The sequence below is a fragment of the Tenrec ecaudatus genome, chromosome 16 (genome assembly GCF_050624435.1).
Source record: "Tenrec ecaudatus isolate mTenEca1 chromosome 16, mTenEca1.hap1, whole genome shotgun sequence".
NCBI lineage: Eukaryota > Metazoa > Chordata > Mammalia > Afrosoricida > Tenrecidae > Tenrec > Tenrec ecaudatus.
The window spans coordinates 97,654,824-97,679,550 of record NC_134545.1 but is presented as its reverse complement, the minus strand read 5'-3'; the positions used below and the strand labels follow the sequence as shown (position 1 = coordinate 97,679,550).

The window sequence follows — 24,727 nt, the reverse complement described above, 5'->3', positions numbered from 1 at the left end:
TGCTGACGGGTTAAGACCAAATGTGAGAAGACCCAAACCCTCACAACTGGACCAATAGGCAACATCATGATCAATGGAGAAAAGGCTGAAGTTGTCAAGGATTTCATCTTGCTTAACTCCACATGGAACACTCCATAGAAGCAGCCAGTCCAAAGAGCAAAAGACCAGTTGTACTGGGTAAGTCTGCTGCATAAGACCGCTTTAAAGTGTTGAAAAGCAAGGAGGTTACTTTGTGAGGACTTAAGTGTGCCTCACCCAAGCTACAGCATTTTCAATGGCTTCACGTGCACGTGAAAGTTGGACATTGAATAAAGATCGAAGAACTGATGCATTTGAATTGGAGTGCTGCAAAAAAAGAAAGACAGGGAAAGTACATGGACTGCTAAAAAGGACAATCTGGTCTGTCTAAGAAGTACAGCCAGATTCTCCTGAGAGGCTACAATGGCTAGACTTCGTCTTAGGTACTGTGGACATATTGTGAGGAGAGACCAGTCCCTGGAGAAGGGCATCCTGCTTGGTGAAGGAGAGGGGCAGCGAAAGCCAGGAAGGCCTCAAGGGGATGGATGGACACAGTGGCTGCCACCATGGGCTCGGGCATGGGAACAATGGCGAGGATGGCACAGGACTGGGCAGTGGTCCGTTCTGGTGTACACAGGGCCGCAGAGGGTTGGCACCGACTCGATGGCACCTAACACCACCACCACACTTGTCATGGAGTCGTTGAATGCATTACCATTTAAAGTGTCTTTCATGAGACAGACGATGTAGGTTTAGGAACGGAAAAATGTGAGCGCTCCCCACTGGGGTGGCAAAGAGCTTGGAAACATAGCAGAAGATGCTGTGAAAGGTAAGGTTCCAGTGTCCCCCCCCCCCCATGAGGTTAATTGATCCCTGCCACATCCAACCAATTAACTAAACATGGGGTTTCGGTGTCACTGCCAGGTGACACGGCAACAGCAACAAAACCAGTCTCAACCAGGGTAGGTGAACTACAATCTCACGGATGACAGCAAACTGGGCTTTAACAACAGCAGCGCGGGGAAGAGTTGTTCCCTACATGGGGTTGGGGTTTCATCCGCCTGCAGACAGGCAAATCGAATCAGACTGTTATTTTTTTTTTTTAAGTCCCACAACTTCGAAAGACAGAACACAACCGAGTTCTGTAATCCATCCCCTGGCCGCGAGGCTGTGGGCAAGAAACTGAGCTCCCCGCCTCAGATGTCCAACAGAACAAGACAGTGCCTCGAGGGGCTGAAAAGAAGGTTGAAGGCACCTGAAGGTGCACCTGAAGGTGCACCTGAAGGGCTCACAAGTGTGTAGGGCGTACGGAAAATGAGCCATCCAAGTCAGCTGGGATGAGGATGCGGATGCTGGGCAGCAGGGCTGAAAGGCGAAGAGGGTGCGATGGGCTTGTCAATCAACGTCATCCAGACCAGAGATGCACGGAGGTCGAAGTGGTGAACACCGGGCTCGGGACAAGGGGTCCAGGGTGCGCTTCTCCGCCCTCCAGAAACTGCCCCTCGAGGTGGCTGGGGCCAGCAGGGCTGGCCGTGCGCCGCTTGGGTGGGGCGACGCGCCAAATTGGGGCGCGGGCGCCACTACCTCGCCTCGCCCACAGTGCCCGAGGAAGGGGAGGTCCCGGGAGGGAGGGTCCCCGACCCTGAAGCCAGCCCCTCACCTTCCGGGAACTCGGGCACCGCCAAGTCCCGCTCCCAGCCGTCCACCTTCTGCAGATACTGGTACACCAGGCTGTCTTTCTCCTGCTGCGTGACGGCGTCGAGCAGGGCGTACTCCAGCGAGGTCTGGGCCGGCAGCAGGCCCGAGAGGCTGCAGCTCCGCGCGCCGGGCGCCGCCATGTCCGGTCCCGTCGCTCCCGAGGCGGCCGCCGGGCCCGCGGGCGAGCACTCGCCGACGGTCCTTCGGTTTCAGAGCGACACATTCACCGCGCTCCCCGCCAGCCCTCCCCCACGCCACGGCCCCCACAAAACAAACAAAAAATAAACCAGACACCCGGTGTGCAATCGCCAAAGTCCGACCCGTCGTAGTCGCGGGCGGCGACGAGTTGGGTTGGGGAATTAAACTTTGGTCCCGAATCACCCCCGTACCCCGCCCCCCCGCGGGGCTCCCGCCCGCGCCGAGCCTGGACGTTCACAGTGTCAGATTCGACACGAAGAAGCCTGAGGGCCCGCGGCGGACAAACACCGCAGAAGCCCTGCCACTAGCTCCCACTGAGGAACTAGCGCGGTTAGCACCTAAGCAAACTCGTAGAATGTATTACAAGGTCACCGATAGCGGCAGAATTTTCTTTTTGACTTCCCGCCTTTAGATTAGGATCGGCCGATTCGACACGGGCCCGGCCGTAGGACTATCTTCCCGCCGAGACGCGAGCAGGGAGAGGCGGGTAAGTCTGTCCTTCAAGAAGGCATTTTTTAAAGTTGGCAGGGACGATCCGATGGCTTTGGCTTCTGCACACAGGCAGAGTTTGCGGCCCGGAGAGTGTGGAAAGTGCGGGCGCGAATAGCTCGTCTCCGGAGCCGGCCGGCGGAGCGGGGACAGCTGGAGCGTGGATCCGCTCCGCTGGGGCGCAGGTGGCGGGTGGGCTGCGGCCAGGGCGCGCAGGGTGCGCCTCGGAACCTAAAGACCTGTGTGGTTAGGGGGGGTGAGGGCGCTGCGGTTTTTAGATTTTTTTTTCTCCTTTCCTCTTCAAGGGGCTGGCCTTAAGGAGCTTGGCTAAGACCCCACTCACTGGTGGAGGCCTCTACCATCCAGAGATTAGGACGGGTGGGGGGCATCAGGCAGGTGAACCTCGATATTGAGGCGTGGGTCGTTCACCTTCAGGGTGGCCCGCGTCCATGGCCTGGCGCCAGGAGTGTGACCACAGGGGCAAGCACGACTTCACATATTTATTTGACTTTTGTTCACTGTGCAGTGTGTTCATTGCCGGCGGTGGGAGAAGCTGGACTGACCCAGGAAACCCAACTGTTGGAAGACCCTCTCAGAAGGGGAGCTCCCGCTTTTGTGGGATTTTTTTTTTGGCTGATCACTCGCCTCTCTAAGAACACTTATAAGCCGAAGTAACCACTTACTGATTGGGACATTTGTCAGAGGACTGTGCTTAGATCCAGACCATTCTGCAGTTGACTGAGAACTAAAAGTAGGGTTCTGAAAGCTTGTCCTCAGATTAAGCTGTTGAACCAATACTTTCCATTAGTGCCTACTTTTCAAAGCATGATGGATGCCTTTTATGAATCAAGTTCTAGTTACGTCACACAGGGAGGAACTTCTCTTACTTTTATTGAGGAATAACTAGAACCACCTGCATGCTCAGGTATAAAGTGTGTCTGTGCCAATATCTTCCACACCATAACTTTAAATTCTTGCCAGCCTACTGGGTATTCTGATAATTTTTGTTCGTTTCTCAGAAATGTAAGCCGTTGGACATTCTTGTGACAAGAAATGGGCTCCCAATTAGTGCTGCTTTAATGACATCCATTTTGCCATGCTAGACGACGATTTTTTGGAAGAAGAGATCTGGGAATACAAATCCAAAAGAAAACTGAAGCCAGTGCATCGGAATCATGGCCCTGAAAACAGTCCAAATTCAGGCGAAAAGGCAGCAGATGGGAAGCAGAAAGCGAAACGACACGGAAATAAAAAACCACCGAACAGTGGAAGAACAGTGGAAGCGAAAGAGAAGGCCAAGGATGAGGAAGGATCCGACGGAGAAGCACCCAGTCAGACTTCTGTAGCTTCTGGTCCCGAGTCAGGTTGTGCAGAGAATAGTCAGGCATCTCAAGATAAGCCGGGCACTCCAGCAAAGCACCACAGAGCTCCTAAAAACAAACAAGTGTCCCCAAAGATACGCCCAGTGTATGACGGCAACTGTCCCAATTGCCAGATGCCTTTTTCCTCATTGCTAGGTCAAACACCTCGGTGGCATGTTTTTGAATGCTTGGATTCACCTCAGGTCTCAGAAACAGGTAAGATCACAGAAAAGGGTGTCAGCTGCTGCCCAGTCAACCCTGACCCGTGGCCACCCGGTGTACTCTCGGGCAGTTTTACCCTGTCCTATAGGGTTGCCATGAGTCGGTGGGGACCTGATGGGAGTGAGTGAGTCAGGGACATACTATATGTAAGTTCAGATCCAGACTGCTGCCATAAAGTAAACACCACAACAAAGTGAGTGACATGAAGTTTTCTGATTCACAGTGCACATGTTATGTTCACACGGTACTGTAGTCTATGGTGTGCAATGGAATCTTGAAAGTATCTTAAATATTGTGAGAATGACTACAATATGACACAGAGACAGGAAGTGAGCGCATGCTGTTAGGAATATGGTACCCATAGGGTCGCTTGAGCAGGGTCACCACCAATCTGCAATTTGTAAAATATGATGCAGTATCGGCAAAGCACAGTGACAGTTCAGTGAAGTGAGGTGGACCTGCGTGCCGTACATAGACGGTTGAAGCATCAGCACTCAGTAAAATGAAAATAATTTTGGGGGTGCTTTCATGTTAATGATGGTTCTGAAAATATTTTATTGACTTCTAGTTGCCCACTTCAACTACTACGTGAAGATACAGAAGAACTCTGTATTTTCCAACACTTGGCAGTAATTAGCTGTTTCTAGAAAAATATAGCCACCTTATCAAAGGCGAGTTGAGTTTCCTTTTAAGTTGCTTGATTATCAGGTGTGGAAGTTGGAGCCCCGTGGTGACCCCTCAGAGGGAAATCCCTCACATAAAGTCAGCTCCAAAAAGTCTTCTATTGGATGGACCTCCCAGCCACAAATCCTTTAGGAAGCAACTTTCAGTCCAGTTTTCATTTTCTCATTTTACATGACAGCTTTTCTTTTGGATCATTAAAAATAATAATAACCTGATCATTAACCCGTGGAGCTATGCCATGGTGATTTACAGAATGGTTCTCCATCACAATAGGCTGGGGAATGATTTTTAGATTACTGAAGCTTTTCTATTAACCAGCGTAGGTCCCTTGGGTGACACAATGAATATTTGCCTACCCCCCGAAAGGCGGTGGTGCCAGCCCACGCAGTTGCACTGCAGACAAAAAAGGCCCAGCTCCCTGCTCCCCTAAAGCTGCTGGCCCAGGAAACCCGCTGGAGCGCTTCTGGTCTATAACACTGGGGTTGCCGTGAGTCCAAACCAACTGGACAGCAACAGGAACGGGCTGATTAGCCAGCCTAGTCCATCGAATTTCAAATTGTAGAATCACAAAAGGGCCGTGTGTGGACAGCTGCAAAGATGATGGATCTGATTGTTAGTATTGGTAACATTCACCGTGTACAATTTAAATATTGACAGAATGGAACCTAATTGCGTAAGACAGGGATCTTAAATCTTGGTTGCTTAAGTTCAAATTTAGTAGTTTTAAGAAGAAACCTTAGTTGGGGGGGTTGTACCAGTTTTTACTCATTTATTGCTTGAGCAGCCCTGACCTAATGAAAGGGATGGGGTCAACCAGTAGCACTTGCTTGGAAAGTATTCTCATACTAATGTGGGGGTGGGGTGGGGTGGTGAGGGTCCTTTTTTTGGAGAAGCCTGGTTGTGGGGGGGAGCAGGGGAGAGTAACATAGGAAAGAGGAAAAACGGGAAAGGTTTGAGCCCTAAAATGTTGAGAACAGATTGTTTCCAGTTTAACCTTCTCTGTTAAACATTTCAGAGTGTCCGGATGGCCTTCTGTGTACCTCCACAATTCCCACTCATTACAAGAGGTACACTCACTTCCTGCTGGCTCAGAGCCGGGCAGGAAGCAGCTTGAGCAGCCCAACAGCCACAACGCATGGCGTGTGTACTGGGTCCAGCGCGAAGACCTCGGGCTTCCTGGGCAGCCTTGAGGAAAGAGCGCCCCCAAAGGAGAAGGGAATGGAGGACATCCCAGATGAAACCTCTTTGGGGCCAAGGGGTCGAACAAAACCGCAGAGTGCCACGCAAGCCAGCCAGAAGGTTCCCGTTTCTACCAATTCCCTAAAGGCCCAGCGAGCTCTGACATTTTCCGGGTGTGTTCCTCATGACAAACTGCCGGGAGTGGCTTTGCCTCTGGCCGACGAAGAATCGGACAGCCCCCAGCCCCTGCACCCGCCCCGGCCAGACAAGGACGGGAGCAACTGCGAAATCTCCTATTCGCCACTTCAGAGCGATGAAGAGCTGGAGGATTCACAGCAGGACCTGTTTTCCACCGAAAGCCCCAAAGCTGGCGGCCTAGACGAGCACCATCGATCTTGGTTCAATGGACTCCACGGAGGCCCGCTGCAGCTCCAGCAAGAGAGCAGCTTCTTCAGCCAGTCCCAGGACGAGGAAGACCTGTATAACTACCACACCCTCACCAATCTCTCTCAGCTGCTTCCCCAAGACGGTGAGCGTGCCGGGCCCCGTGACCGGCCGGTCGACATGGGGGACTGCTTTATGATGTTCACACCTGCGTCAGCCCGGGCTGCCACCCAAGACTCCCCCTACCCTCGAGCCAAGGACCGGCAGCAGGCCACTGAAAGATCAGCTGTTCACCGTCAAGTTTCTTTTCCGTTACTTGAAAGTCAAGTGTTAAACCCCTTTAAAACCCAGGGAGAAAAGCATCTTGCTTTCCGTCTAAGCCAAGGTAAAACCATCGAATTACCAAGTGAGGACGCCTATGCCACCAATCATTCAAATCTCCGTTTCTGTGGTGTGCTGGAGAGAAACAGTTCTGGCTTGAACTCAGAGCCTTTTCCTAGCACGCCTCCTGCTGCTACGCCCGGGAAAGCAGGGCCATCTGGTCCCGAGGGCAATGCAAGGCATTCTAACAAGGCAATGAAACAAATGGACATAGGTGTGTACTTTGGACTGCCACCCAAGAGGAAAGAGGAGACATTGCCAGAGGAAAACGCATTGAAAGGGGCCAATTCCAGTCCAGCTGTGAGCCCTAAGGAGAAGAAGGCTCGATCCAATCCGGCTGTGAGCCCTAAGGAGAAGAAGGCTCGATCCAATCCGGCTGTGAGCCCTAAGGAGAAGAAGGCTCGGTCCAGTCCAGCTGTGAGCCCTAAGGAGAAGAAGGCTCGGTCCAGTCCGGCTGTGAGCCCTAAGGAGAAGAAGGCTCGGTCCAATCCGGCTGTGAGCCCTAAGGAGAAGAAGGCTCGGTCCAGTCCGGCTGTGAGCCCTAAGGAGAAGAAGGCCCTGCGGTGCAAGCGGAAAGCAGAGACCTCTTTAAGTGATGTAGAAGCTGATGCAAAGAGCTTAACACAGAGTCAGCGCCCTGTGGAGCTTTCTAGTCAGGGGGTACAACGTCAACGAAAGAGGTGCAGAAAGTCAAGTGCACTGCCAGAAGGCGCATCTGGGAAGCCAGAGCACATCAGCAAGACAGAGTCTGGGCCGGTCAACGTCAGTAAAGGCCGTGGCGGTGGGCTGCCCAGGCGGCCCCCAGCAGCCGCAGAGTTCCCTAATGCAGAAGGACTACGGAAAAGGCAGTGTCCGTTCTATAAGCAAATTCCTGGTAAGTGGACCGATCAGTGCCGCGTACATTTACAAAAACACACCGCTTCGCTCTTCTGCTTTTTGTCCGGGTTGTGGGGGTGGGGGTGGGGGGGGTGGGGAGGGTGTGTACTGCCTGGGCCTCTAACACATTCTCCCAACCCCCAGTGTGTCTTCCGTTCCATTCAATTCAAACTTTTATTAAGCATGCTCCCCATATAAGAAACTCATTAGGTGGATATTAAAAATCACGCCAAGGTTAGTAAGAGCTGGCAAGTGCAGCGTAATATGAAAAGAGAACGCACTGTTAGCAACTGGGATAAAAGGCTTCCCCGGTGCCCTGTGAGACGCACAAACTGGAGAAGCTCCGCCGAGGGAAAGCCGCAGGTCGTACCACCCGTAATGCCAAGCCTTTGAAGGCCACATGAGAACTAGGTTTTTCGGCTCTTTTTCAAATCATATCATTTCTAGGGTAACTTAGTAGAAGAGATCATCGATGAAATGAATTGTGTTTTTGAAGGAGCCAATAACTCTTCTGAAAAGCCTTTAAAACAAAAGAGGCAAAATCTATTTGGCTTCAGAAAGATTCGTAAAAAGGCTTACAACCTGATGTTCCCGGTCTATCCAAAATGTTTATCTAGAAAGGAGAATTCAGATACAACAAATACCAGCTTTGCTTTTGATGGTGGTTTTGATGACCATGATGTTTGTTAGGTGAGCCCAGAGCTGGCCTCACACATGTTGGCAAGCCTCGTTCATGTCAGAAACACGTTTCTCACTGCCACCGAGTCAGGGCTACCTCAGAGCAGCCCTCTAGGACCGTGTAGAACTGCCCCTGTGGGTTTCCGAGACTGTAACTTTTTTCAGGAGAAGAAAGCCTCAGTTTTCTCCCAAAGAGCAGCGGGTAGTTTCAAACTACTGCCCAATGTAACTGCTAGGCTACCACGGCTCCATCTATAGAACAGTGCTTATCAATATTCCTTACAATTGTTTCTCCAAGGAGCCAGTGGCACTCAGTGCCGCTCCCTCCACCCCCATGAAATTAAAAAGAAAAGGAAATACTACAGATAGACGGGTTCTTAGTATACTGAGGCCTGTTTTGGGTGGGCCACAAACCATTGTCATCTACAATTGTTTTGGTCCTCAACCCTCTGCTTTCTGTTTGCATCAATCCCATGGAGAATTCATGCCTTAGAAGAAAGTTCACATTGTCCTTTTGCTAGTTATTGCAGAAGCAAGCACTTCAGAGGGGAAGGAAGCATCATGGCAAGGAGCCCTTGTGGCACCATGGACTAAGCACTGCGCTGCTAATGACCAGGTTGGCATTTCAAACCCACCAGCTACTTTGTGAGAGAGGCAAGGCTAGTTGCTTCTGTAAAAATTCACAGCCTGAAGGGCGTGCACGCGAACAGCAAGGGGAGCAGAGCAAGGAAGTCCCAAAGGAGTACCAAAAATAGACTTTGGGGCCAGGGCATGGCACCCCATCAGACTCAACCAGAAAATACTCCTAAAGGTCAACAAACAGATATTGAACTATTTACAGGCCTTTCTCTTTTTTTATCATTGTTTTGTTGTTGTTTTCTTTTGTTGCTTTGTTTTGCTCTCTTGCTTCTGTGCATATTATTCTCTCTGGAAGTCTATCTAGATAAGATAGGCGGGATAAACAATCTGGAGGAGAAAACAATGGGACCGATGATTGGGGGAGGAAATAGGTATGAACACACCCAAGGACAAGGGAACAAGTGATTCAAAGTCGGTGGTGAGGAGGGTGTAGAAGTCCTGGTAGGGCTTGATCAAGGGCAGTGTAACCAAGAGGAATTACTGAAACCCAAATGAAGGCTGAGCTTGATAGTGGGACAAGAGGAAAGGAAATAGAGGAAAGAACTAGAAGGCACAGGGCATTTATAAAGGTCTAAATACAGGCATGTACATATATAAATATATTTACATATGATGGGGATCGATCTATGTGCATATATTTATAGATTTAGTATTAAGGTAGTTGGTGGACATTGGGCCTCCACTCGAGTACTCCCTCAATGCAAGAACACTTTGTTCTATTAAACTGGCATTCCATGATGCTCACCTTCCCAACACAATCACTGAAGACAAAGTGAGTGCATAGGGAAATGTGGTGAAGAAAGCTGATGGTGCCTGGCTATCAAAAGATATAGCAGCTGGCGTCTTAAAGGCTTGACGATAAACAAGCGGCCATCTAGCTGAGAAGCAACAAAGCCCACATGGAAGAAGCACACCAGCCTGTGCGATCATGAGGTGTCCATGGGATCAGGTATCAGGCAACAAAGACCCAGAACAAAGAATCCTAGCATTGTGAATGAGGGGGATTGCGGCGTGGAGACCCAAAGCACATCTGCAGGCAATTGGACATCCCTTTAGAGAAGGGTTGTGGGGAGGAGACGAGCCAGTCACGGTGCAATGTAGCAATGATGAAACATACAACTTCCGTCTAGTTCTTAAATGCTTCCCGCCCCCTTTCTCCCAATATCACGATCCCAATTCTACCTTACAAATCCGGCTAGACCAGAGGATGTACACTGGTACAGATAGGAACTGGAAACACTGGGAATCCAGGACAAATGAACCTCTCCGGACCAGTGGTGAGACTGGCAATACTGGGAGGGTGGAGGGAAGGTGGGGTAGAAAGGAGGAACCGATCACACGGATCTACATATAACCCCTGCACTGGGGGACGGACAACAGAAAAGTGGGTGAAGAGAGATGTCGGACAGTGTAAGGCATGACATAATAATAATTTTTAAATTATCAAGGGTTCCTGAGGGACGGGGAGGGAAGGGAAAAATGAGCTGATACCACGGACTCAAGTAGAAAGCAAATGTTTTGAGAATGATGATGGCAACGAATGTACAAATGTGCTTGACAGGATAGATGTATGTATGGATTGTGATAAGAGTTGTACAAACCCCCAATAAAACGATTTTTTTTAATTCACAGTCCTGTAAATCCAAAGGAACAGTTATCTTCTGCCATGTATGGCTGGCTCCCTATGAGCCATAGTCCTCTCAGTGGCCGTGAGTGGGAAAGTATCACAGAAGTATTAGGTAAAGCAAATAAGCAGATCACTGGTTGTATCTTATTATAATGATTTGGTGCAGTTATTTATAAAGAAAGCTCTATTCTGAGGCACTACATAGAAACCTATAAGACTTCCCCTCCTCTCAAGCATCTCAGTTTCCAGAGTTTGTGTAGTGGCAGTGTTTCCGGTGTTGGAAAGGTAAGTTGGGAAGGAAGCACAGGAGGGTTAGCAGGCTCACGCTGTACAGTAAGTGGAACACCTCTGCTCTGTAAGCTCACCTGCCAAGTTTGTATTTCCGCTACAGGAACTGGCTTTACGGTGGATGCCTTTCAGTACGGGTTGATTGAAGGCTGCACCGCCTACTTCCTCACACATTTCCATTCAGATCATTACTCCGGCTTGTCTAAAAAATTCACCGCTCCCGTGTACTGCAGTCAGGTAAGTTTTCCTCTCAGAAACTCTGACTTTGGAGACCACAAAGCAATCTTAAGCAACTTAGTTGAAAAACAGGATATAATCGTAAGAGCTAGCATTCTACTAGAAACGTTGCCGGGAAACATAACAAATTGAGGCTCTAGTTTTAATGTCTAGTGTTTATGTCACCAATTATAATGGATTTTTTTAAAAAGCAAACATGCTTTTTTAACGTGGAAATAACATTAACTGCTCATGAGATGCAAGGTTCATTCAGCAGACATTTACTGGGCACCTAAGAAGATACACAGGGCAAAAGATCCAGCTCCCGGAAGGACACGAAGCAGCATCAGACGGTTGTGGGAAAGTGCCCTGAGCTTTTTAATTCCATGTTTCCACGAGCCTTTTTGAAGTCCATCCAGCTTCCAGGGGAAACAGCCCTGAGCACCTGCACAATGGAACTGTGATGGTCAAACCATTAGAATGCCTAGGGAGGGGAGGAAGCAGCTCCTTCCTCTGTCCAGGACTAAGATTAAAGACAGTTTCATGGGAAAACCTTGCACAGAGCACTAAACGTGAGCATTTGAGGGCCTTTCGCTAGAATCTGATTTCATCGTGGATACACTGTGGAACCACTAATGAAGCAGCGGAAGTCTGAAGAGGTGCCGCGGCATGTCCCAGACCACAGAAGGACAGGTGGGATATGAATGCATGCCCTGATTCCAGAAGCTGCAGAGGAAGGAGAGACATTCCGGGCAGACAGTAGAGATTGTGCGGAGGCATAGACAGCTTAGGAGCACACCTGCCTGCTGCAGGCATTTCAGGGACGTCAGACGGGTTCGCCGAGAAGTGGGCAGGGGTCAGATCACAGTGGGCCTCGGTGTCAGGCTCTGACAGGGAAGGGAGAACCCATGGGGGTTTTTCAGCAGAGTCGTGATACAGTCACATCAGGCAGGTCACCAGCCGAACGTTTGGGCAGATGTACTTGAAGCTAACAGAAGGATGAGACGATGAAGAGACTTTGGACTCTAAACCAGAGATTAGGTGAAAGTATCCCTTCAGGGTCTCACTGTCACCATTCATCCTTTCTTGTAGATAACCGGCAATCTGCTGAAGAGCAAGCTTCATGTGCAAGAACAATACATCCATCCATTGCCAATGGACACGGAATGTGTAGTGAATGGTGTTAAAGTTGTTTTGCTTGACGCCAATCAGTAAGTGTCAGAGTTACCTTAGTAATGGCCTATGTTTTTAAAATCCTCAGAAGGGACAAAAACACTACATATTTACTTAAATTCTTGTTTAATGATAAGGGTGCTTGGGAGTCCTGGTCACGTAGTGGTTATGAGTTGGGCTGCAATCTGCAAGGTCCCCAGTTCTAAACCACCGGTCACTCTGAGGGAGAAAGATGGGGGTTTCTACTCCCATAAAGAGTTACAGGCTCAGAACGTCACGGGCAGTTGTGCCCTGTCCTACAGGGTCACTAGGAGTGGTCATGGACTCGATGGCAGTGAGTTTGGCTTTTGGGTTTTTAATGTGCTTTGACGCTCCTCATTGCTTAAGCAGAGGATGTGTCTCAGAAACCACGGGCGCCATGCTGCCTTGTCCTGTCTGTGGGGTCACTGTGAGTTGGGATCAACTTGATAGTAGCGAGTTGGTTGTTTTGTTTGTTTGTTTTTTCATTTGATGACAGAGATAAAATGGAGCGACCACCTCTGAACATTAACTCATTTAATCTTTGTATCCAGTGTAGGTTACTTGGCTTGACATGAGACCCCACTTACAAAACCAAAAAGCAAAACACTGTAGCATGGTTTTGCTCCTAGGCTTCATAAGATAACTTTCTCTTGTCTTATGATAACACATCATAAGATAATATCATATCTTAAGATACTATCATTTGCATAAATGAGCAGCCTATAGTCCATATAAGAAGTTAGAGGGTTTATTTGTTGGCTTGTTTTTTCTTTAAGATAAATCCGTCAGGATTTTAATACTAACCCCAAGCCCCACCTCTCTCAGAGCAATCGTATAGGACACAATAGAGCATAGTAGGGTTGATCCTTGGGGTATAGGACACAATAGAGCATAGTAGGGTTGATCCTTAGGGCATCTGAGGCGAGAAATCTTTCAGGAGCAGCCAGCCTCATCTTTCAGGAGGGACTGGTGGGTTTGACCCCTGCCATGCCAGCCTCGTGCTTAGCAGCCCCCTAAGTGTGGCCCCCTGTGTACTCACTACACAACCAGGGCACCTGTCTGAGACCAACACCTGCCCAGTGCTCCCAACAATGAGCTGTGGCCACACATGCAGAGTGGTACTCACTAAGAAGGCTCAGCCAGACCTCCGTCTCGAGGGCTTTTACGGGGGGTGTTTCATAGGTATGGAGCTGAGCTGCTCAGACTCCAGATCACCAAAGGTGAAGTTGATGGAGCCACGTGGCCCAAGACCTCGGGCATGGCCAGGCACGTCTAGTCGACGGAACATCCCTAAGGCTCGGGTCAATTCCCGAGAGCCAGTCCCGACCCAACACCAAGCCTTTCTAAGGACCGTACAGCTTTGAGCAGCCGAGGCCTGCTGACTGCTTTTCCTGCTCCACCCCATTTGTTCAGTGATGGAAGTTGCCTTCAGGTGGGGTACCATGTCCCCTCCGTGGTGCGATGCCATGTCACTGTGGTCAGCTAATGCTGGGTGTCCCGTTGGCGATAGTGAAGCAGCTGTATTTGTCCCGCGGGTGCTGTGTGTGTGAGGACGACTTCTTAGAATGTTTGTGTTCAGCTGCCCAGGTGCTGTCATGGTCCTTTTTTATCTTCCCAATGGGACGGTCACTCTGCACACCGGAGACTTCAGAGCTGACCCCACCATGGAGCGTTCTCTGCTGGCCGGCCTGAGAGTCCACACGCTGTACTTGGACACAACGTAAGAGGGGCATTGTTTGTGTGTGCCTTTTCCCACGCACGATATTGGCTGTTTAAATTACGGCTGTTTTAAGAAGGTCTTGCTTACAGGCCATTTGGAATTACAGATCTTCACTGGATGCAGCAGAATATTCTTGGTAATTTTTCTGTGAGAATCTTGGTACTGAGGTGAAGAAGAAATCTGGAACAAGATTCAGGAAATAGCTACGAAACCTATAAGCATGATTATGAAAAGAAAACAAACCACGTGTGCTTCTGTTTCTGGGAATTCAAAGTTACATTTGTTCTTCTCTCAAAAAGGCACTTTGTACGTGCCAAAAGGGACATCATGCCTGGCAGAGTAGAGGGCAGGGAAAGAGAGGAGGACTCTTGAGAGATGGTCCAGGGGCTGCAACAGTGGGCTCGCAACCACCAATCGTGAGGCTGGTGCCGCCCGGGCAGGGTTTCCGTATGCTGTCCACCGGCCGGGCCACCAGGAGCAGATGCCGCTTGATGTCACAAACAGATGTGAAGCCATCTGCTAGCATGTTTTCACTTTATTTCAACGCCTATCTTCAGGTAGAGGTTATGGAAACTGTTTCAAGGAGAAGCATGAACAACATAGTCTAATAAGTATGTGATCTTTCCACATCCAGTTTCTGATACTACAGTTCTCCTTTCCGCTCATAGATAAGATTCAAGTATGAGATCAATTAAGAAAATAAGTAAAAAGAAATTGTTGCTTAGTTTCATTCTACATAGGCGTCTACATTTCTCAATGGATTTTTACAGAGAACCAATTGTTTTTCTTTCCGTTTTTGACTGTTAACCAACACAAACCAGTTTTTAAAAAGTTAACAGTTTTATTGATGTATCATATAATTCAATAGTGTCAACATGTTAAGGAAAATTGTGCAGTCATCACTAATTGGAATATTTTATTCTTTCTCATACTCGTTTTTAGTGCCCCATTTCCCTAAAAAAATATTTTTGAAATGCTTGGCATGCTCTATTTTATGACTTTTTAGTGAAATATGGCATGATTTCTGTCCTCTGTATGTCCAAGACGTCTCCTAAAGCTTATGGAGCAATGGAATTAAAAGATGGTACAATTTTTCAGCAACATGTTTGCCGTCTCCTCATCCAGTAGCTAGATACTTAGTGCTCTTCCAGTGATTTTTCCACTGGGTGTTGTTGCTTGAGATGGAACTGCTGTATTCTTTACATGTCGACGTAAAAATATTTTCTCTTAGCAAATATCAGCCATGTGAAAATTAGCTGTCTGATATGAAACTACTTCATTTAGTTCACATTTTATTTCATTATTGCAATCAGTTAAGCAGAATTCTTCAGTCCAAATGCAATCCTATCAGTGGTATTTTCTTTGATAATGAGAAGGATTAGTTTGTGTGTTTTTTTTAGAAAAAAACAGCACATTGACATTGGATAAGGTCATTTTTAAAATAGTTGAATGACTGAAAGTATTCTTTGAAGGAAAAGTATTTTCCAAAAAAACTTAGTATAGCAAGGCGCTAGAAGAGGTTTAATGAAAGACGTATAATGAAAACATTAAATTCCATCAGAAATGATCACTAGCTATAACACATAGTTTAGCCACAGGCATAAGTAAACTGTAGTGCTGTTAAGGGGCTTTAAAAAGTTCATGGAAAAATTCCATGATCTCCTAATTCCATTTTTCCATAATTCCAAACCTTTTGAAGCCTTCTCATGTCTTATACTGCTATGTGTATAATTTTGTTCGGAGCATCTCTCCTAACATAGCATCCAGCTCACTGCTTTCATGGCTTTCTTGCCGCTGCGCTTAGTCAGGGCCTCGCTTCTCCATTACAGGTACTGCAGTCCAGAGTACTCCTTCCCATCCCAGCAAGAGGTTATCCAGTTCGCCATCAACACTGCCTTTGAGGCTGTCACTCTAAACCCACGTGTCCTTGTTGTCTGTGGCACTTACTCTATTGGAAAAGAGAAAGTCTTCCTCGGTGAGTGGTAGCCGAATCTAATTTGCATTAATATATTATAACGATCACGTTCTCTTTGCGTAGAGAAGTCTCTCCTCTTGCGATTGATATTTTCTGAAATGACTCGGTATCATCTCTGAAGTCAAAGGACATTTTAGGAGCGTGTGATGCGTGCAGACGTTTGATGAGTGTGTTTGGTGATTTGTCTACGAGCTGCTTAGAGAGCAAGCGTTCACACAGTAGTATATTTTATTGGGCTGCGGCAGATGCGTACTGCATATTGTGCTGCTGTGCTCTTTGAGGCTAGCCATCAGGTGATTATTTAAGAAAGCAGTTATAATTGTTTCGTTCTGATTTCTAGAAGTGTATAATTTGCATAGGGGGTGGTACTCTTTTGCAAGATGCTTTCCTTTCTGCTTCTGAAACCCTCTCAGGAGCCCTAGTGGCGCAATGGTTAGTGGCGGCTGCAAACGGAAGGCTGGGCGGGTTGAGCCCACGAGTGACTGCAGGAGCACAGACCTCGCATGCTGCTCGTGTGCGGACTGCAGCCTCAGCGGGCTGGGGCAGGCCTCCCCTGTCCTGGAGGGCTGCTCTCGGTTGGAATCGTGCGACTGAATGGCACACACAGCCGCAGCAACATCTTCATCTTCAGGTCTATAAATGTCAGGCATTAAGATCCCAAATGGTAAAGCCAGAGTTTTCACTCCTCCACATTTGGTACTGTCCCTTGATCTACTCCCTTCCTTGTCTCGTTTACAGGTTTTAAATAGCAGGCCCTAAGAAAATAAACTCTGCCATCCTCACAATTTATTCCACACGGTTTACCAACAGAATTATCTAGCCTTCCTGAAATGTCCAGTAGGACTGTCTTATATGCTATCACTTCATTATGTTCCCCGCCCCCCCCATAATCTAAAATTTTACTGTTTTTAATCTTTTCCTCTGCCTACAGCCATTGCTGATGTTTTGGGTTCAAAAGTTGCCATGTCCCAAGAAAAGTATGCAACCTTACGGTGTCTCAACATCCCCGACATGAATTCCCTCATTACGACAGACATGGGTAGTGCCTTGGTTCACCTTTTACCAATGATGCAAATTAATTTTAAGGTAAGTGTTCCAGAGGACAGACAACAGCAAGGTGAGGCTATGGAGCAGCTGGGACCCTCGCTCCTGGCTGGTGGGGTTATATAACGGTACAGCTGCTCTGGACGACAGATCAGCAGCTCCTCAAAACATTGAACATAATCGAGTGACTATATGACCCAGCCATCCACTCCTAGGCACATGCCAAAAATAAATGAAAGCAAAAACGTATACATGCATGCTCATAGCAACACTATTACCCCAAAAGTACACACACCCCCAAATACCCAATGAATGGATAAGCAGAATGTGGAATGTCCATACAATGGAATAGAGTCCGGCCTTGGAAAGGAATGCAGTATCAATACATCTACCCTACGAATGAGCCTTGGATACATGCTAAGTGAAAGAAACCAGGCCCAAAGGCCACCTTTTATACGTGTGATCCCACTGACATGAAAGGACTGGAATAGGCCAGTCCATGGAGACAGGAAGCAGGTGGGGGGAGAGAGCATGGGGAGTGACTGCTAACAGGCACAGCATTTCTTTTGGGGATGAAAATGTTCTGAACCTAACAGACACCCAATTTTGTGAGCATACTAAAAACCACTGAGTTACACACTTAAATAAACCAAAAATAAAACAGATTTTGCAGCCAAAAAATGGAAAAAGAGATTAAGTGTGAGGTGAGGCAGCGGAGAAGCATAGCGCATGGCTATGCAGAAGAGCCAGATGCATTGCTGACCAGAGAACGACACACAGTAGAGGCTTTCTTTGTTTTAAGGTACGAGGTGGGACTTTTGATAGGGCAGGTGGCGGGGCGGGGGGGGGGGCGGTGGCGATACATGGGAAAGGGAATAAATGAAGCCGCTGAGCAGGGTCTGGAACACAGAGGGCGTCTGCGCAGTAAGCAGGAAGAGACCACCTCTTCCTCTCTAGCAATCTCCTCCCACCTACATCCCTTGGAGACTTTGTGTTTTGTTTTTTGTATTGTGCATTGTCTTCTAAGGCTTGTGGATTTACCAGTACGACCTTGTCCAAGAATTAAATCATCAAGCAGCTTATAAACTGAGAGATAGTGGTTTTTTTTTTCAATACAGGAATTTATGTTGGATTTAATGACACCAAGAACTGTTCCTTCTGAACCCTTTGTTTTGTCTTGTTTTGAAGACTCCTGCCTTTGAAGAAGCAATGGTCCCGAGTCATTAAGCTTGTTTTGTTTCTAGGGTTGTCAGTCACTAGCCCTTCCCTTTTCCTCCATCCCAGTGATCAGGTACTCATAACATTCTTGAAGCTTCCTAATCTTCAAAACACAGACGGAGCAGAAGCTGAGGGTTGCCATCAGGCTGTATTTTAGTAAGTAATTATCACCAAGTCGCTAGCAACCCAAAATAGTTCCATTGCATCAAAGCGAATGACTTTCTGTGACAATGTAAACCAAATATAATTGTTGTAGTTTCCACAGGATGCTTGAAAGCCTCTGGAATGATGGCTATCCCGTTCACGCTGTCCGTCTGGACACTTGAGTTCATCTACATCCTGTACGCGTACAGCTGCCACCCTCCTGCCGGAACCCTGGCGGAGGGGATGTGGTAAAGCATTGTAGCCATCTTGCTGTAGATGATTATTTGGCAGATGGGGAATACCACATGCCGAAAGCATTTTTCTCACAAATGCATTATCAGTAACAGAGGATTCATTTGACACAGGATTTGGTGTCAGCCAAGTGACTTTGCATAAATTCTTCACGAGAGTAGCTCTCCCGAGGTGGTTGGTGGACCTTTAGCAGTCGTTTGCAGTCTTCTCCCTAGGTGTGGCTTACAGCAATGTGCCCTGGCTTTGTTTGGGGTGCAGGTGAATGACATTGTGGTGCTAACTCTAATGTGACTCTTGCCAAGCAGAACTCTCGCTCTCAGTTCTCCCGAGTGTTTGCAGAGGCGAGTGGGCATGAGCAGGAGCGTGGCACGTGCAATTGCTGCAAACCTCAGGTCCCCTTTTCTCTTTGGAGGGAGGGGCCCAAAAAAAAGGAGTAAGCTTAGTGCTTAAGCAGGTAACATTATGTGGGCTAGATCCTAAACTAGCCAAGACCCAAACCAGAAAACCAGGTCGCTCTTAATTGAAAGTCAGATATCCGGCAGTGTTTCAACCTTGTGTGCAGACTCGGCAGTGGGGCTGGGGCCCAGTAGTGGGCCAGAAATATGACTTTTGGTAGCTGTTCCTATCCTGACTTCAAATTAATAAAACGTCAATTGGTAGAGAGAGGAATCAAGGGACTATTTCTTCCTGAAATAAAGGTAGATTTTTCATAAACAGAAATATTCAACCTCACACTATTCATCAGTTAGAAAAAGAAAATTGCGATGGGATGCTTTCTACCAAACATCAGGTTTCTTAAAAGTGCACATCTCATGAGAACTGATACTGGCGTGTCTTAAACTTGGAAAACTACAAATTCGGGGCAAGCCTTTGGAGTCCACTTATAGGAATTCCTACTACAAGCTCTCACTCCGACGCGCAGCGACCCCTGTGCATTTTTGAGACAGTAAACGCTCCTCAGGAGGGAACGCGGGTTTTTCTCAGGAGCCCAGCACATAAGCACCATCACTCCATAGTGAAAGCCCGAAGATTGCTGTAAAAAGGTCGATCTGATGCAGTTTGAGGATTTTAGAATCATGCCAGCATCTCCTAGAATGTACATACTTCAAAGTATGTACGATTACGGAAGAAAAAAGACATTTTGGAAAACTGGAGACACAGCATAGTTTTACTTTTTAATTACTTTTCACATTATACCTTTATTGTACATTTGCACTGAACTCTGGGTTTCAGTCTTGAGGACCACAAGTGCTATGACTGTGTGTCCCTGCTCCCATCAGTAACGGGTTCTCCTTACCTCCCAGCCATGTAGCCAGCGGGTTTCTAAGAGCACTTGATCAAATGACTCGTTGATGATGGCTTTAGGGAAGTTCTCTTGTGCTCAAGATCCATGAAGGAAAGCACACGGCTTCCAGTGACTGCAGCGTGAGAAGTTTGTAACTTCCACTGATCTGTCTCAAAAGATGGGGAGGGGCACACCCCCGAGAGGCATGTTCCCAGGCATCTGTAGAATGTTCACCTGCACTGCGTGTCCTGCCGCTTTTATAAAGGTGCTGGGCGCAGCCTGTCAGTCCCCTGTCGGCATGGAGGCATGGATATTTATCAGTGTGATGTTCATGTTCGGTGTAGTGGGATTTGGCGATGGAACAAGCACATTTGCTTTACTTGTAAATGTCTACGTTATCCCCTGGAGAGAGCAGGCTTCCTCCGCCCGTAACGATCAGTCTCGGGAAACCCCCGGCTGTCTGCACCCTCCTTGGGGGCGCTGTGAGTCGGGAGGGAGCCTGGTCTCGGGGGTGGGGGGGGGTGGGGGGGCTCATTCACATATAACGATGGAAGTTTAAAAGCACTTCCCCTACTTTGTCAGGCTGTTCTTAAGCTCGTTTCATTTCAGATAAAGGGGAGGCGTTTTTGGTTTTTTCCTCCGATGATTTTATTTTCTTCAGAAACATGGCACCAGGTGGTCTCACGGCTCGAGTGGGAATTCCCCCTGGCTGTGCCAGTGTAAAGTCACCGATCACTCGCTCTGCTTCCCCAGAGCCCTTAAATCACGATGCGATTCTTACCCAATAGGGCTTACAGAAACACTTGAAGGCGTGCGGTGGGAAACACAACCAGATCTTGGCCTTCCGACCTACAGGATGGACACATTCCAACAACCTCACCGGGACCGCCGATATCGCGCCCCAGACCAGAGGGAACATTTCGATCTACGGTACCATTATGACCTTCTCTCGTCCTTCATGCGTGCCGTGGCATTTTGTTTCAGAGCCGGGAGAGTTAAGGGCCAAGGAAAAGAGGCGCGAGAGGCCCTTTAGCAATCGAAGCGTTTACTTCCAAAAAGCTCTCGGCTGGGATGAACATGGCCGGTGCAGATCTTTCCCTGTGTGATTATCAGCAGGTGCAGGCAGTGGTAGAAGGCTTGAAAGAGGCCCTGCGGTTGCATACGGCAAGTCTAGACGGCTGCAAGATTGGGAGGCGGAAGACGCCGAGGTTGATGTGGTTAAGGGCAAGAGAGACAGACGATGGCAATTTTTTCATCTCTCCGGCAAGGTTTACCACCGCCTGCAGATGGTAGCTTACCAGCTTTTTGACAGTGGTGGCTTGGTGACACATTTCTGGGCTGTCACTAGACCAGTGACTTCCTGTTAACCTCCGAGGACTCTGCTTCCCTTTCTTTACGATAACGTGACTTTCGGTGACGATGAAGCAGAGGAGGTCGGCTCTCCGTAGCCTTGTGCGTGCTTTTGTGAGCGCGACACATGCTTTGGGTGGAGTCCGCCTAGTGTCGCCGGGAACCAAGGCCTGCCTGCTCCCCACCCCCCACACTGTGTTCTTCTCCCTCCCCGTGATTGTCCTGAGGGCCCACCGGGGAGAAGAAGGAAGAGTAATGCACAGGACTGTCTAGAAATGCGTGTCGTAGCAGCCCGCCTTCTGTGTTACAGGAATCCCTTACAGCGAGCACAGCAGCTACCTCGAAATGAAGCGCTTTGTCCAGTGGCTGAAACCCAAGAAAATCGTCCCGACCGTCCATGTCGGCACCGTGAGAAGCAGGGGTGCCATGGACCAGCATTTCAGAGAGTGGAGGCGAGAAGCTGGGTTTTAATGAGACCACCCAGCACCGAGGAGGAAGGAAGCCGCTGCACCTGCCATGTGGTAGGACTAAGATCTCCACCTGTCTGAAAGGGGTTTTCCCTTCAGGTGACTAACCTGATGAAGGTCATTCATTAACCTTGGACTAGCATCCTTATGATGCTGGGTGCCTGTCAGCATGGCCAGCGGTCCTTGAGACTGGGTCTCCCTGCCGTCCTTAGGAGTTGACCCATCCCTATGGGGCAGTTATGCTCCACATCAGCTTTTAAGAAGGCAACAAAAGCAGGTCCAGAGACCAGCAGGGTTTATGATCACAGGTAAACTAGGCTGAAAGCAGCAAATAAATGTTATCATGGATCATTAACATTATTTTATATGGGGCATAGTTTATGAGCTAAAATTTTATATGAAATATATATATAAATAAAAAACAAATCCTAGTGTCATTTGGGTGTCTGTCTGCCCTGGTTGTTTAGTGCTGCTGTCACGGAAATACCAGTGAATGACTTGAACATATGTGTCCTCAGTCTGCTGAGGTCAGAATGATGACTTCACAGGGCCAGCTGAAAGGGAAAGCCTTTTCTTTCTGGTGGCTCTGGGGGACGGTCTTTGTCTCCTTTCAGTGTCTGCAGGCCCAGCATTCTCTGGAGATACACAGATATCTTGGCATCAAGCTTCACCTGGGTCTAGGCGGCTCCCACACAGGGACCCTGGGTCCGAGTACACACTGGGCTGTTGGTGGTTCTTCTCTCTTGGTGGCAACGGGCCCCTTTCTGAAGTTGCTCATCTCTGTTTTTAATTGCTTGTAAGATAAAAGATGGTTTGGGTCACACACCCTGGGAAACTCTTGCATTGAATCAGGGCTGTGACCAGAGTGAGGTGGTTGTATCCCACTGTGATCCCCTTCCAACGGACTGATCCCATCAGACCACACCATGTGGGGTGATCACGGCATTGCATAACTGCCGAACTGAATCATGACCCAGCCAAGTGGACACGTTACAGCCCTTGACCTTACATCCTTTAACCCTTTCAAATCCATGCTACCACATGAGAAACACTTTAACCCCATCAAATCATCTCCAAAGTCAACCCCAAAGTCCACATTTCATCCTGGAGCAAAATTCCTCCTCATCTGTGAATCTGGAATGCAACTTAATTGCTTCAAAAAATACAATAGTGACATGGGCACAGCTATCATTACAAATGGAGAAATTGGAGGGAATGAAGGGATAATGGACACCAGGAGAGAGAAAATCCCAGCAGAACCATTTGCATTAGCTCTCAAGGCTTACAGATAATCCCTTCATCTCTCGGACCGACCACCGAGGCAATGGCCCTGCCTCCAGAGTCCGGGTGTCAGCCATGCTCTTTGGTGTCTACCTGGAGTCGCCTCAGCTCAGCCTTCCGGGCCCACTTGGTTGGCAACTCTGCTTCCTCACTCCCTTGGACCTGACAGGCCCAACCAGCACTGGGCAGCAGCTCTGGCCCCATCCTCCTGGCACTTGTGACGATAGACCCGCACTCCCACGTTATTGAAGATCTGATTCAAACTTGACCATGGCTCCACACTTCAAAACCTGACCCTTTGCGACTGAGGCTGCTTGACTTAAATTTCTGTCCTTTCAACCTCTGCTTCCTGCTTACTTGCCCTTTCCGCTCCTCTTGCCTTTTGAGCCAGGCCAGCCTCTTGTCTTGCTTGGGCAAGTGTTACCTAGTTCTACTAATAAGTGCCTGGCAGAAGCTAACTGCCAGTAAGCCAGAGTGTGAAGGTGCTCCATGGATCAGCAACCCTTGCCCCTGCCAACAAGTCCCTAGAGATACCCTACTTCCACAAGAAACCTGCCTTCTGGTACTTAGCTCTCTTGGCCCGTGGGTCGGCTTACCCACCAGTCTCCTGGTTCTGTTGCCACTCTGTCTCTGCTGCTTCTGTTCAGCATCAGCACCATCTCTGGTGTGAGCTCTCCTCTCCTTCTAATGAGCCCGCACCAGAATACACCATGACTTCTTCAAGGCAATGCACACTTTCACTATGGTTAGGTGTCAAGCCAGCTGTAACTCAGCCACCCTGTGTACAAGAGAACACGAAACACCGCCTGGTCTTGTGCCAGCCTCTCAACTGCTATGTTTAAGTGCATTTTTGCAGCCACTGTGTCAACCCTTCTCATGGAGGGCCGTCTTTATTTGCTGCCCCTCAAATTTACCAAGCATGGGATCCTTTGCCTGAGACTGGTCTCTCCTGACGACGTGTCCGAACTACACGAGATTGAAGTCTTACCATCCTACCTCCTATGGAACATCTTAGTCTGTAGAAGCCAGAATTCTGTATTCCTTCCAAGACAGATTTGTTTGTCCTTCTGGCAGCCCATGGAAGATTCAATATTCTTTGCCAACCCTTGAATTTAAATGCATTAATCCTCCCTCGGTCTTGCTTATTCGTTGTCCAGTTTTCACATGTAGCTGAGGCAATTGAAACTACTTGGCTTAGGTAAGGCGTTCTGTCGTCTTCATCTTGGCGTTTAACAGTTGAAAGAGGTGTTTCACAGCAGATCTGTCCCACGCAATCCATTGCTTGATTCTTTTTTTTTTGACAGCTGCTTCAGTGGGTGTTAATTGCTGACCCGTAAAATGAAATCCTTGACAATTTCAATCTTCTCTCCATCTATCAGCATGTGTCCCTTGGTCCAGTTGTGAGGATTTGAATGGTCATCCATAGTCACTGATCATCATCAGTAAGCACTTCAAATCCTCTTCAGTTTCAACATGCAAGATGACGTCATTTGCATGCTGTTGCGAGTGGTTGTTTGACCCCTCCTCCGGTCCTGATGCCATGTTCTTGGTTATATGGTCTAGCTTCTCGAGGGGTTGACTCAGGGTACAGATTGAACGAGTAGATTGAAAGAATATAGCCCTGCCACACAGCTTTCCTACTTTCCAAACATACACTGTCCTCTTGTTGGAACAAAACTGCCTCTTAGTCTGTGGCCAGGTTCCACGTGCGCACAACGAGGGCTTCTCAGATTCCCGTTCCCATTCTTCTCCATGTCGCCCCTTGCTCTGCATCGTCTTCTAAATTCTGCTTGGATCTCTGGCAGCTCCGTGTCCGTGTCCTGCTGAAAGCGTCTTTTAATGAGCTTCAGCAAAAATGT

General features: G+C 48.3%; 2 protein-coding genes across 5 annotated transcripts in view; one reads left to right on the top strand and one right to left on the bottom strand.

Annotated features, from left to right (window-relative positions):
- The window catches only part of NHLRC2 (NHL repeat containing 2), a 56,231-nt gene extending 54,118 nt beyond the window's left edge, over window positions 1-2,113 (bottom strand). For 2 of the 3 annotated variants that reach the window (XM_075534272.1, XM_075534274.1), the window contains exon 1: window positions 1,679-2,111. In XM_075534272.1, the coding sequence (XP_075390387.1) occupies window positions 1,679-1,856 (178 nt within the window). In that variant the 5' untranslated portion in view covers window positions 1,857-2,111. Of the gene's footprint in view, window positions 1-1,678 lie in introns of all 3 variants that reach the window. The other variant, XM_075534273.1, reaches the window with a different exon arrangement.
- A 49-nt stretch (window positions 2,114-2,162) lies between these two features.
- DCLRE1A (DNA cross-link repair 1A) lies at window positions 2,163-22,017 on the top strand. 2 transcript variants are annotated; one of them, XM_075534271.1, is made up of 11 exons: window positions 2,163-2,401; window positions 2,930-3,328; window positions 3,423-3,980; window positions 5,686-7,488; window positions 10,826-10,959; window positions 12,031-12,149; window positions 13,712-13,852; window positions 15,682-15,827; window positions 16,759-16,913; window positions 20,559-20,700; window positions 21,431-22,017. In XM_075534271.1, the coding sequence occupies exons 3-11, from the start codon at window positions 3,500-3,502 to the stop codon at window positions 21,589-21,591; spliced, it is 3,282 nt and encodes a 1,093-aa protein (XP_075390386.1). In that variant the 5' UTR covers window positions 2,163-2,401; window positions 2,930-3,328; window positions 3,423-3,499; the 3' UTR covers window positions 21,592-22,017. The 2 variants fall into 2 exon arrangements, with proteins under 2 accessions (XP_075390386.1, XP_075390385.1); XM_075534270.1 differs by having other exon boundaries at window positions 2,930-3,980.
- The last annotated feature ends 2,710 nt before the right edge of the window (window positions 22,018-24,727 follow it).

Bases quoted from the DNA above. Each gene is read 5' to 3' on its own strand.
- DCLRE1A (XM_075534271.1), top strand. From the start codon at position 3,500: ATGCTAGACGACGATTTTTTGGAAGAAGAGATCTGGGAATACAAATCC. The intron at 7,489-10,825 runs GTAAGTGGACCG...TTTCCGCTACAG, and splicing joins GTTCTATAAGCAAATTCCTG to GAACTGGCTTTACGGTGGAT. The intron at 16,914-20,558 runs GTAAGTGTTCCA...CTTACCCAATAG, and splicing joins TGATGCAAATTAATTTTAAG to GGCTTACAGAAACACTTGAA.